Source organism: Rattus norvegicus, chromosome 9, assembly GCF_021556685.1.
Source record: "Rattus norvegicus strain SHRSP/BbbUtx chromosome 9, alternate assembly SHRSP_T2T, whole genome shotgun sequence".
Lineage (NCBI taxonomy): Eukaryota > Metazoa > Chordata > Mammalia > Rodentia > Muridae > Rattus > Rattus norvegicus.
Window position 1 is genome coordinate 113,849,891 of NC_141542.1, and position 14,029 is coordinate 113,863,919.

A 14,029-nucleotide genomic window follows, 5' to 3' on the forward strand; every position below is an offset into this window, starting at 1 on the left:
TGTTAAAGATACCTACATGTATCTTTTTTTTTTTTTTTGGTTCTTTTTTTCGGAGCTGGGGACTGAACCCAGGGCCTTGTGCTTCCTAGGCAAGCGCTCTGCCACTGAGCCAAATCCCCAACCCCTACATGTATCTTTAACAGGCTAATTTCCACACCAATGTAAGTTTTAAGTGCTGTGAATGTATGTGTATGTTATTGTGTATTGAATCATGTGACCTGTGAGTGTTCTATCTTTGGGCAATATCCTTACCTTGTTTCTTAATTCTTAATTTAGATGGGATCTCACTAGGTTGTTCAGTGTGGTTTCAAAGTCACTTTGCTGTTAGGCAGGTCTTGAATTTGCGTTCCTCCAGCCTTCAGCCTGATTAACAGCAATTACAGGCTTGCTTTGCCAGGTCAGGCTGTGAGCTTTCAATTCATCGCAAACTACAAACAAGTGAATATTTCAAAGTGCAAATATTGACCACAGTAGACAAGTAATTAAGGTAGACTGTGCTACATACATAGCTTTAAGTCTGAAGACTTTAATTATTCACAACGTAAGATCTCACAAACCCATTTGTTGACACATTTTACCCCAAACTACAAAACTTAAGATTCAAAATAGTCATTAAAAAAAATGCTTGGGTTTAAACCCAATACCTTGGAGGCATTGCACAAGTAAATTACTCTTGGGCTACATTTGTGCACCAAATCAAAATTTTAATTCTTTTGCCAGATATGGTGGATCCCACCTGTAATCCAAGAATTATATAGGTTGGGCTACAGTGAAATCAAAGCTCAAAAACAAAAGAGAGAGATTTGTACATTTGCTTATGAACACCATTAATAAACCAATGATATAGGCTAAAATTTATACTTGTGTCAAAAAATTCATCAAAACATTTAAAACACATACAATACACAGAGTACATTTAATGTGTTGTTACATTGGTATCTAATGCCCCTCCAGAACTGGCTAAGAAAGCAACCTTTCAAATTTACAGTGCATCCTCACCTCTCCAATGTCAAAACTTAGGAATGATTATTAAAAACAGTAATTTACTCACTAATTTTCCCAAGTACAGTAGGAATTTGAAACTAAATTTGTACTTTTTTTTTTTTGGTTCTTTTTTTTTCGGAGCTGGGGACCGAACCCAGGGCCTTGTGCTTCCTAGGTAAGCGCTCTACCACTGAGCTAAATCCCCAGCCCCAAATTTGTACATTTTTAACATGTGTATTTTACTTTGCTATTTAACATTATGGACGTGGAGAGTTTACAACATAAGAATAGACAAATATTAAAAGCATGTTTGGAGCAGAGATGAACTTTAGCTGATCATATTTCATAATACTCAAAGTATAACTTTTAACATAATTATATAGGTCCAAATTACCACATATATAAATGTTCTGTGCAGGTCCTATTTTGGTCAAAGCACTGATTTTAATAAAGCCTTCATTAACTGCTAAGCAACAGTATTCATTAGTAAAGTAAATTCTCTAAGAAAGTTACATTATTTAGGTTAAATAAATGTTAAGCCTTATACTTACATTTTCAATTAAAAACATCTGATAAGCTAAGTTCATTCTTCCTATCATCAGTTTTTTCACTTATTGTGTGTGTGTGTGCCTGTGTGTGGGAATGTGTGCACACATGTGTGTGGGAATGTGTGCACACACGTGTGTGTGTGTAGGGGGGTGTAGGGCAGAGACAGAAGTCAGGTGTATTCTTCAATCTTTCTATTTATGTGTCTGTGTCTTCGTTAAATGCTCATGTAGATGCTTGCAGAGGCCAGAAGAGGGTGTTGGATCCCCTGAAGTTGTAGCTGCAGGGGGGTTGTGTCCTGCCTGAGGAGGATCTTGGGAACTAAACCCTGGTCCTCCACAGGAATGACAGGTGCTCTTCACATTGGATCCATCTCCATCTTTCCACCTTACGTTTTGAGACAAGGTCTGTTATTCCAATTAGTGATTCACCAGACTGACTGGCCAACAAGCCCTCGGGATACTCACATCTCTGCCTCTTTAGGTTTGGGGTTAGAGTTGGATGGTACTGAACACAGCTTTTGAAACCGTTGCAGAGAATCTGAACTGAAGGACTCATGCTTGCACAGCAAGCACCTTAATGACAGAGCCATTTTTCTGGCTCCTTAGTCTACAGACACTTTTAGTAATAGCTTCTGTTTCCTACTGCACTGGAGATCTAGGTCTTAGATGCATACTATTGAAATGATGATGTTCAACATCTATTGTGTTCATGCTCTCTTCAAGTTCTACCAGACTAGTAAAGAGGCAACATATGTAAATTTATGTAGTTAAGACAACTGCAGGACAATCAAGTAAAATATATGCATCTATATTGTAAAACTGAAACACTGCACTAACTATCCATAGAGCTGAGCAGCCCCATTCTAAGGTGTGCTACTTAAGGCTCTGAGGATCTGATGAGAAAGGTCGGTGCCAAGCTACTGTATTTCATAAGTGAATACTGACATTAATTATTATAATTATAAAATAATTTTCAACACTGGTCATATCAAACTAGGACTAATAGTACAACAGTACTACCAGTAGACAAAAGACCAGGAAGATAATAATTAGATGATTAAATATTACGGACGCTCAAAAGTCACCAAAGTTATCTTGACGAATATCTCCAACAAGGGGTCCACTCTTTACAAAGATTAAGGTTTACCTCATTTCTGGAGCACACTTCATCCCAACATGATCTTTCTTGGTAGACAATTAGTTTTCTGAGATAAAATTGGGAAACACAACAAAAATGTTCACAGGCTGCCTCCGAATTTATGAAAAAATTTGAGGCATCATTCCAGTTTATAAAACTGTGAATTTTGTAATTAATAATGGAAAGAACCTGAAAACATTTTTGAAGCTCCCAAGTTTTACGTTAAAAGGTTCTAAAGATCAGTACATATATCTACTCTTTCTTGATATATAAGTAGTGTTAAAAATTAGGTGATATTCGGCAGAGGCTAGCATTTTTTCATTTAGAGACTGGGGTTCATGCCAACCCAGTGCTTGATTAACTGATGTGCAATAGCTCGGCTTGGTGGCACGAAGAACGCTTGCTGCTTCCCTTTGGTAAGAACATCCACCACCTGAAACACAGTCATAATGAACTCGTTAGAGGCCAGGTAATGTAGCGCTCCCAGTTCTGCAGTGAATCCCGTTTTCAATTTTTCAATGTTTCAGAAAGGCATATGAAATCAAGGCCACGGATAAAATATATGTCCTGCATTTAACTTCAAAGGGAAGACAACCTGTTGGTATGGGGTCCTTTTCCCACAATTCTGAAACAACAATCTGATTTCTTTAGTGAATATAAGATAACAATTAATTTCGTGTGGACAAAGCCATAAACGAGTCTTCATTTTTAATATATATTGTGTTCATTTTCCATACAATTTTTGAAACATTTCAATTATTTATCTTTGTGACCTAGAGGTATAACTTTTAAAAGTTCTTATAAATATATATTATGACAATTATGACATATATCTATGTATTTAGTGACATCTATGTTTTTTGTGCCTTTCATTTATTTTCTTTCTTTGTACTTCATACACACACACACACACACACACACACACACACACACACACACATCCCATATATATTATTTTAAAGACGGAGTCTTGTTATTCAGTCCAGGCCTGGGACTCACCACGTATTGCTCTCAAGCTCTTGGTAATTCATGTGCTTCAGCACTAGCTTTCAAAATACACAAAAACTTCAAGCATTTTACCAACTTCTTTTTGAAAGCTATTGGCTTTAACATAAAGGTCTGAGGTTAATATTTGTGATGTCTGAACTAACATGAAGACTTTAATTCACTGAAAGGGATTACCATTCATTCATCAATAGGTCCAACATGTGAAATCTGAACTGGCACAGCAGCATCGTTTTAGAAGAATCTCGCGGAATGAGTCGGGGGACACATTAACAACGCACATTTTCTATCCGGAACCGTCAGTTACATTATAATCCATTCATAATGAGGGGGCTGCAGCCATCCGTTCGACTTGCTGAAAATATGCTTCCATGCGGCATGCCCAAACCAATACTATCGTGGAACAATCAATACAACAAGGAAATTAAATTGAACTTTACCTGTTCTCTAGTGAACCATCGGGCATCCTCTATTTCATTCTTGTCAACTTTAATTTCTGTAGACACTGCCACAGCTAAACAGCCAATCATTAAAGAGGAGGGCATTGGCCACGGCTGACAAGAGACATACTGGACATGGCCAACTTTGACTCCACTTTCCTCTCCTACCTCTCTCCGCACAGCGTCTTCTATTGTCTCCCCTAATCAGATGAGGCAAAAGAACAGGTGGTGTCAGCATGACTTTGGGCACTGTGAGCTCCAAACTGTTCAAACGTTTTGAAATCACTCTGGAAAGAGCCCCAATTCAGTGAATGCTCATTCTGGAATGGAAGGCAAGATAAGTACTGCATTTGCAAGTGTGTGGCCACAAAGCGAGGATCAAAAGTGCCTCCAGCAACTTTCGTTTCTTAAAAGTCACAATTTGGCAGCCACATAAAGGAAATAATTAAAAAATTCTGCAACTATCATGTAACATTGACTAAGTCTTATGGAAAATTTTATTATCTCATGCATCGCCATTCCTATGGTGCTATTTCATGAGTTTATAAATGGTTAGTTCTTCCCTCCATTAAAAATCTGTTTTATTTTGAGATAGGGACTTATGTAGCTATGTTGGCTTTGAACTTGCTATGTAGCTGAGACTCTCCCCCACCCAGATTCTAGTTCCTTTACTTCCCAAGTATTGGGGTTACAGACAACCGTGCATGCTCTATGACATCCAGCTTTCAGCAAAACCTGGAAACTCAAATCACAATGGAGAATTTCCAAGCACTGTTTTACTTGTGAATGAGCATTCTGAGTTTGTTAGAAATGATTTTAAGTATTTGGGTGCTTAGAAAAATTTAAAATGTATAACAGTATTTAATGAGACACATTTTTAAATATAGCATTTATTTCAAACAGATTGATGTCTCTCCTATACACAAGTTCTTGTATTCCAAGAAGTACACAGTGACGAGAAGTCTTAGACTAGTGGAGAAGATTTGACTGAGCACAGTAACAGTACATGCCTGCATTCAGTGTTAACAAAGGCTAAAACAATGGAACACAACAGACAGAGGACACAAATATCTACCATGAAAAGAACAGGAACACTGGATGTGTAATGGGCATTTTACAACAATGTTCCATCAGAAGAACAATGGGAACTCACACAGAAATGACACTATTCTTACCTCTCTGAACACAAAATCTGAAAACTGAAACACACATGCTGGGCCTGGTGGGCACTTCCCTATAATAACTGTAGCACTTGGGCAGCCAAGGCAAGAGGACTGCTAAAGTGAAGTTTAGTGTGCTAATGTATGCTGTGATAACTCTATCATAAAGAAATTAACAAAAATACTACCGTGCCTTTTTCAATTACCAAAGTTTTGAAATAAATTAAATTTCCATAGCAGAACACGTGACTATAATAAGGAAACTCAAGGGAAATACAACTTAGTAGTTTTAAAATGGCTTATAATTTAATTTTTTTATTTATTTTCTTTCATTTATCATGCTTTGATTTTGTTCTTCTCCCCAAGTTGTTCCAAGATCCTCCCAATCTTTGTACCTATCCAACTTTATGTTCTTTTTCTTTAAAAAAAAACAAAACTATAACAAAATCAAAACAGAGAGAGAGAGAGAGAGAGAGAGAGAGAGAGAGAGAGAGAGAGAGAAGGAGGGAGGGAGAGAGAGAGAGAGAAAGAAGAGGAGGATGCTGATAATAATATAATAACAACAAAATAAAGTACGAAAATCCACTGACTCCATTTTGTGTTGTCCTGGAGAGTGACTGATATGCTCCGTGACACTGCACTGGAGAAAACGGGTTTTCCCTTTCACAGAATGCATCAATGGCTCATTGTTTCTTCATTAAAGGTGGTGCTTTGTGTCCACCTCCCGTTCTCAGTACAACACGGTGACTAGAAGCAAGGACTGAGAAGTGACTGCCTGGGCTTGAGTCCCTTGTCTATCATCAGTGACCTGGGCCCGGGCAGTCCTTGTGCCACAGTGCGCTCACCTGTGGAAGTGCTGTAACAGTGCCCACTCCAGGAGGCTGCGAAAGGCTGACAGGATTCCAACTGAGGGCCAGGTACTACATGTTTAGTCCTGTCATTACCTCATGGTGCAGGTTAGCATAGCGTGATGAGACTGAACGTTACTGATCCAGATGTGTTCATTCATCTGCTCGGGATACCTAGTAAAATCCGGAGCACGTGAAGTATTGCCTCTAACTGACTTATGAAAGTGGATGAGAGAGATCATTTTATCTCCCGGAATTGGCATGCCGCAGAAGTCGACAATCTAAGCATATGCATTCTAAGGCGGTGTTGACTACTATAGGCAGGGTCAGGCAGGATGCCTGGGACTGTGAATGCACGTATGGAGGCTAATGACTCTATATAGGACAGTCATATGACCCATAGAAAAGGTGACACTTACATCTAGCACAGAAGAGAAGTGCAAGCCACCCGAATGACTCGGTAAAAAGCAATGTCTAACATTGTACAAATTCTAAATAAACAAATGACTTTACTTTGAAAATCTGAAAGTGATACAATGCTTAAATTACACGATTAAAATACTATTGAAAATATTTGGGGATCGGCAAGATGGTTCTGCAGGCAGGTACTTGCCACCAGGCCTGTTGGCTTAAGTCTGGCACTCACATGACATAAGTTGAAAACAGACAAAGTTATTCTGACTTCAGCAGTGCACCTCGTACATGCACATAAAGAAGAGCGCAGCATAAAATTAAAGTTTTTTTTCTGTTCTCTATCATGGTGCTTACTAAATTATATATCTCGCATGCTACCTGTCCTTTAAAATTCTAAAAATTAGTCGGCATAGGCTTACCAGGCTCGATAAATCCAGCGAGACAAGTGAACATGCCGGGGGGAAATCTCTTTTGCCGGCCTAAAAGACACTTGGTTCCATCCGGATGAATGACCTGCATAATTACGACTGGATCTGTTTGGAGACAAGAAAAAAAGACACGCAGGCGACAGTAAATATAATTAGACTCACTGTGCAATAGTAACAGGTAGGTTTATCTCTTACAAGAACAAGGCTCCTGTTATAAGACATTCCTCCTCCTGCTCCGATGTGCTTAATAATTATCTGAGCATTTGCAAAGACCAACTTTAGCAAGGGAAAGGGCGATGATTTTTGCCGTCCTTACTTCTGATCCTTGCAACATCTATTGTGTGCCTAGGGTGCCCCGGGCACAAGTATGTGTAGATGTTATATGGGCATTGAAAATGAAAGTTTACTAGATAATGCATTGTTTTCCCTTTTCATCACTATCCTCAAGAAACCGCTTTACAGGTGGGCGTGGCTCTTCAGTCAGGTTTGAATCACTGAAATAATACCCCTGAGGTATCAGTTCATCTCTCCAGATATCAACCTGGAAACTCCTCCTCCTTAGAAGCCCAGGAGTGAAAGCAAGAGACTCATTCATTATGCACTCCACTCCTCCTTGGTGACGATAGGGACTGCACTTCTCTCCTGGTTTCAAGGGCTGGATTGTGGGATTTCTCCGGTTAGAGAAGAAACACAGCAGCACCTAGGAGGAAAGCGGTGCAGAGGAAACGAGCCCGGATGAAAAACTAGCTACCGACCCCACGGCTGGGTAATGTCTCCAGCAGGTCCTGAAACACTGGAGACTTTATTACCGCTGCATAAGAGTGAAAACTGGACTAGCTTTGAAATGCTACAGAGGGGTCCCGGGTTAAGAGCGTGTGTGGAGGCGGGTCAGTGGTTAGCGCTCGCGACTTTCACAGAGGCCCAGTTTGTAATGTAGCACCCACACTGGGCAGTTCTCGGTGAAGTGTGAACGTGGCTCAAAGGTATGACACCCTCTTCCGCTCATACGTTACACCTGCACACATGCATTCACACCTATATGCACACACACATTCATATGTATATTCACACACACACACACTTTAAAGAAAGAAAAGCCCTTACCAACTCTCGGGTAAGATGTGTTGTGGACGCCATGGAGACTAGGGCAGTTTTCTCGAACACACACTCTTTTGTAGCCACCTTCTTCAATTTTAGTTGTGCTGCCACAGGTTGGGCAGAACTTGTATCGACTGTGCCACGCAAGCACCGATCTTGCTTGAGCCACGACCCCTTAGAGAGATAAGTACAAGAACTTTTATTTCCAGGAGAAGCTGGGGGTAATAGAGACATACAATGTTTTAAAGCAACAGTAAGCACGCATATTGTTTTCTGAGTCGCTGTTTGGTCAGTGGCTTTAGCACTTAAACTATAATGCAACAACATTTAAAGTGGGAATAGTGAATAAAAATTATGACAATCATATTGAAAGAACTGCAGGTATAATTAACCATTTGCCTGCTACCTTAGAATATGTAACCTAATTTATACCACGGTATTTACTATCTATCCGAATCTATATACAAAAATGTTTTTAGTATTTGATATGCATCTTACACACACACACACACACACACACACACACACACACACACACACACATATATCCATTTGATATTCTCAGATATTGAATTGTTTTTTCTCCCAATTTTTCTTCTGTGTAGATGTGACAGATCGTTTGTCAATAAATCGAGGCAAACCGCCCTGGATATTGTGGTATTTTGGGATTATAAGCATATAGCTAACTTATTGGATATTGAGATTCAATATTCTCAGATATTGAAGCCCTCTGAGGAGGGAAACTATGATTATTCTTTTTTTCTAGAAGGGGAAACGGAGGCATAGAGAAGTGGAAGGTTATATACTAAAGTAGTTATTGCTATTTAATCACTAGTAAAATAAAAAAAGAAAGTGTGCTCATTTAGAACATGGACTTATCATAAATTTATGCATATGGATCTAAGTCCCTTATCCCCTGCCTCCCCCCCACCCCCGTCTCTGCTCTTACTCTAGTCTGCCTACCAACCATGGTTCTACCATCTCTTTCAGTTAGAACACTCCAATCTACAGAGCGAGTCACGTGATTGCTACCTCTGTAGTCCCTCACACTATCCTGTAAGTTCCGTCTTCATTGCCACCATTCCTACCCACGCTCTCTCCTAAGCCACTGCAGTAAATAATCTATTTATAATAAGGCTCCTGACCTCCACTCTAGCTGTACAACTACAATTCATACTTGATGAAGTAGCCAGCATTAACCTTGTTCTTTAACACACACACACACACACACACACACACACACACACACACACACACCGTGGACATTTCAAATAAAACTCAAGTTCATTCCTTCATTCGTTTGTTCCTTCCCTCCCTTCTTCCTTTTTTTCTATCTCTTTTTAAAGATGATATCGAAAAGCCCAACTACAGAAAACAAAACAGCCCAGGTCGTTGGCATCATGCTCCAAGCACAGTAGGGACTCGAACATTACTCACAAAAGTATCAAATGAAAGGACCACGCATGGACGTGAACTGTGGCTGACTGAAACGGCTGCCAGGCCTACCAGAGGGCCCTGGAGTGAAACCCTGATGGGGTTCTTATGTTTCCTCCTCACTGACACGCGCCACCCAGATGCTACACAGCTCCAAACTGGACCGTTACCTACACAGGCAGGCACATTCATTCATTCATTCATTCATTCATTCATTCATTCATTCATTCATTCATTTCTCACCAGCCTCTTTTTCTTTCAACTGCAGAAGAGCGGGCATTGGCGGGTGGAGAAAGTAACAGTTTTCGTGTCTTTGCTTAAACTCCTCAGCTGCACCAGGTTCTATGCCGAGGGCAAACCATGCAACCAAACCATCCTCCTCTCCCTCTGGGACTCCGCCGGCATGGGCGTGCGAGCCTTTTCTCATTTCAAGCTCGACTCCAAGGAACACCAAGGTGATCTTCTCAGGCTGAGCCAAGTAATCCTTTATGTCCGCGTAGTTCAGCTGGCAGAGCCTGACTTCCGGCTGCTGCGAGCTTTCTTTATTACCACCTAGAGTAACCAGGGGGTTCAAGTCAGAGAAAAGGATATAAACTGTGGCGGGGTGGCTCTCTTTAGCTTGCAGCCAGTCAGAATTAGTCCTTTTGTCACTCCTCCGGTCCAGCAGTGTTCTGCTAAAATAATTTTCACATCCGTCTACGTCACTGGTTAGGAACCAGGGCTTCTTCCCTCCTTTGGCGTTAGCCAATAAGTTAGCTATATGCTTATAACCCCAAAATACCGCAATATCCAGGGCGGTTTGCCTCGATTTATTGACAGACGATCTGTCACATCTACACAGAAGAAAAATGGGGAGAAAAAACAAAATAAATGTTTCTCTTGTATTTATTTTAGAATCAAATACGCATACAGCCCCGTTATTTAATGGTATATATTTTTTTCTTTTTTTTGTCATTTGGTTCCTAGATCATTACGGAAGGTTCAAAGAATCTTGAAATAATTGTAAGAAATAGAAGATTAATGATAGTACACCTTTAAATAAGATGAAAATAGAAGGTCCTTATGTGAAAACGTTCTGTATCATGGTAGCCATAATGAGATGCACAGGTTTTTATTGAAAGAGGGGAATTAAACTCCTCCTGGGCATTGTTTTCAACAAAGTACCGGAGGGTTAACTTCTCAATTAAGAAAGCCGACTCGGAGTTAGAGTGCTTGTCTGATATGCACGAGGCCTTGGGTTCAGTCCCTAACAGTGAGCCCCGTCCCCCGTCCCCGCCCCCAAATGTTGCTTTAGTGAGAAATTAGGCCACCTTTCATAAACTGGCAGTGACCTATTTCCTAGCCCATTGATATAGTTATGTCTACAGAAAAATGTGAAAGGACACGACACCAGAAATTAAAGCGGAAACGTTTTTAGGTGGTGCAGGCCTAAGACGTTTACCCTTTCTCAAGCAGAAACTGGACAGCATCCGGATGCCCGTTCCTGGCGGCATACATTAAAGCAGTCCATCCGTTTTCAGAAGTCTCGTTGAGAAGAGATGGAGAATGACTGAGAATTCCTGCTAACTTCGCGACGTCTCCTTCTGCGGCTGAACTGTGGAGTTCAGAAATTATTTCCCTTTTGGGATTTCTTTTGACAGAAGACATTTCTTCCTTTTAAAAAAAAGTGAGAAAAAAAAACCCATATTTACAATTGCTTTTTGCATGAATGGGTGGGCATTATTTAAAGGCCGATCTCGTAAAGACGGTCTGTTTCCAAACCAATACACCTGTCAAAAGATAATTCGTAGTCAACTGCTATTGGGGTTATAGAAGAGGCACAGAGCCCAGGCATGGAGGGGAGGGGGTTAAAGCAGACAGAATTACAGGCAGATGCTTACGAGGGTGGTAAGTACTATTTCTGACTCTATACTGTGCTATAGATGCCATCCCTCAAAGAAATTATGGCCCCACAGTTATTCAAGAGCTCTTAAAGCTTCACATAAAAACAATTTACTGGTTAACCTTACATAATTAATTTTGCCATCCATATGGTACTGAGTTTTGTTCGTGGTGTGAGGTGGACTAGGTCAGGATTTTTTTTAATTCACGGATAATTGCTGACTCAGCACCTTTCTTGACATTATCTTTGTCTGGCGGCAGGGTTCCCCTTGTCATGAATTAGATGACAAAGCGTTTCTGTGTCTATTGTTGGATGCAGGTTCTGTTGGCCTCTCTATTGACCTTGAGGCAGTTCTAAAAATGACTAACATTGTCTGACCTGTCATGCTTTTTGGGTGTAAACAAAGCAGTCATGTTTCCTAATGAATGTTATGTAGTCCCTAATTCTGTTAAAAGAATACAGGTAAAAAATAATTCAAGTCAAAACGGTTTCAAGTGTTGGCTTCAAAATATTCTTCCTTCCTTCTCAGTACTGCTGAGTTTTCTCTCCTGATTTTGAAACAGCAATGTGGCTGGTCAAATACACAGCCTAATCTGCACAAAGTTGAGGAAAACAACAGGTCCAAGAATAACTTTCCGATTTGGCCTGTGCTTTCCTGTTTGTGTCTTCTATTTACAAATAATTTAAAACTGCTGAAGGCAATCCAAAACACCTGCCCAAAAAATCTGTGCACCAATGAAATTAGGAGTAACCCCTACATATATCAATTTACTTTCATTTGGTGTGTTTTGCTTATTTTCCCATTTTTATCATATCAAAAGCCTTAAAATTGTTTAAGATACTGTAGTCTCCGTGGCGATACTCCAGGACGTTATTTAGAAGCACCACTAAGTGTCTTCCTAAACTCCTTCTCTTTTAACTCACTTTCCCAAACTCCTGCTACAGTTTCTCCTGTTAAAAGTTTATCTTTAACACCTCGCCTTTCCCTGTTCAGAAGTCATGGTTTCAGAGGTCACCGTCACTCCCTCACTGCTCTCAGAGATCACTTTAGGTGACATCAACACTGCACATCCAAACATGCCGTGTCATGCACTACCACCTAGGCAATATATATGCATAAAACATTCTCTGGACTAAGAGGTGAAACAATAAGCCCCTTCCTCTAGCGTTTTCAATTCCAGTCATTTAATAATACTGCCATGACTCCTTCCAGGGACGCTCGGAATACATGACCTGTCGCTGTACTACTTGCTAATCACTTATTGGCAGGTTCTGTGGAAGGTGAGGACGGGAAGGTAGTCTAAAGCGTCACCCAAGTTTTCCAGGGCTACTTGGAGAGGTCAACTAGAAGAGACTTGACTTTTAAAGGAACTATATTTTAACCAAACCAACATTCATTTTTACTAATAAGTAACTTCATGTCCAAGGGTGCCCAGCACGGCTCCAGCAGGCTCCAACCTGGCCTCATAGTGGACCTGTCAATTAACCCACCCACAATCATTTAATATATTCCACTCGCTGGAATTGTCCAGACCAATTTAACCCATTACGTGCAACCCACGCAAGCACGGTCTCTCCCAACGGCCAAGTGCCTAGAATAGTTATTTTTCGTCCATTGTAAGATCCCTTCTTTCAAGCAGGGGACACCTCCGAAGTAGTTTGTTTTATCCCATCCAAAACTTGGCTGGGAATCTTAGCAGCCTCCTGCGGGCAGGCAGCGGCAGATCGGGGTCTCGCGCCTGCGCCCTCTCTAGCCCGAGCAAGGCTGCACCTCAAGCCCGCGAGGGGACGCCCTCGTCCTCGAACGTCCCGGGGCCGACTAACGCTACTAACCCAAGAGTGACCAAAGAAACCGCGGCCGGGACAGAAGACTCCGCGTCAAACTCAGTTGTCAGTTTTCCCAGTGCTGGAGGCAGCCTTCCGGACTTCCGGGGGAGGGCCACTGTCCTCGCACAGCTTTATGGGAGGTGTAGTTTAAAGGCCATCGACAGGTCCAGGCTGCGGATTAAGGTGCAGGTAGGGAAGGAGTGGGGACTGGATTTATGAATTCAGGAACTGGGAAAGACCACTAATTCTTCCCCGAGATGGAAGTGTGTGGAGCCAAGTGGTGGCGTCATGATAACGAGGTCTGTGGAAATGATTTTGTTTTCTACTGTTTCTCATCCAGCTCCCCAACTTTCCTTCAGACAATACAGTTCGGTGCCATTGAGTTTTCTATACTCTTATGAACACATTAATGCCTGATCACAAACCAAAAGTTAGGAGCAACCTCTACATATGATTTGATTGATCTTGATTTCCAATTTTTTATATTGAAGTTTCTTTTTTTTTCTTTTCTTTTCTTTTTTTTTTTTTTTTTTTTATGTGTAGCCCAGGCTGGCCTCCAACTCGTGATCCTCCTACCTCTGTCTCCTTCAGCAAATTCTACCGGCGTGCTCCACCCAAAACCGGCATATATATAGATATACACATATCTATATATATATGTTTTAAAATGATTTAAAATAATAAAATAAAATTGTGATCTTTCAGGACTTCATTTTCTTCCAACCTGCCTTCTCTTAAATCACTCACCATAAACTCGTGCTGCACAGTTTGTGGAATTTACTTAGCGGCACAAGTCACTTAGATATGTGGCCTTAAGCAGGTC

At 40.8% G+C, this 14,029-nt stretch overlaps 1 protein-coding gene across 6 annotated transcripts; it reads right to left on the minus strand.

Moving 5' to 3' along the window:
* Positions 1-482: 482 nt before the first annotated feature.
* Positions 483-13,313, minus strand: Nudt12 (nudix hydrolase 12). Of its 6 annotated transcripts, none has more exons than XR_015628822.1 (8): positions 13,213-13,287; positions 10,939-11,150; positions 9,741-10,330; positions 8,070-8,237; positions 6,957-7,070; positions 4,116-4,315; positions 1,206-3,103; positions 483-1,093 (listed from the first exon to the last, which is right to left on the minus strand). XR_015628822.1 is itself a non-coding variant. In NM_001109010.1 (8 exon segments), coding segments are annotated over 6 exon segments (1,389 nt in total). In that variant the 5' UTR covers positions 11,145-11,150; positions 13,213-13,313; the 3' UTR covers positions 509-1,088; positions 1,200-2,992.
* Positions 13,314-14,029: the final 716 nt, after the last annotated feature.

Coding starts and splice junctions, on each gene's coding strand:
- Nudt12 (XM_087567147.1), bottom strand. CDS start 11,144: ATGTCTTCTGTCAAAAGAAATCCCAAAAGGGAAATAATTTCTGAACTC. Junction 10,331..10,938: donor CAGTTTCTGCTTGAGAAAGG/GTAAACGTCTTA, acceptor TCTTCTGTGTAG/ATGTGACAGATCGTCTGTCA. Junction 7,071..8,069: donor CACATCTTACCCGAGAGTTG/GTAAGGGCTTTT, acceptor GTCTCCAAACAG/ATCCAGTCGTAATTATGCAG.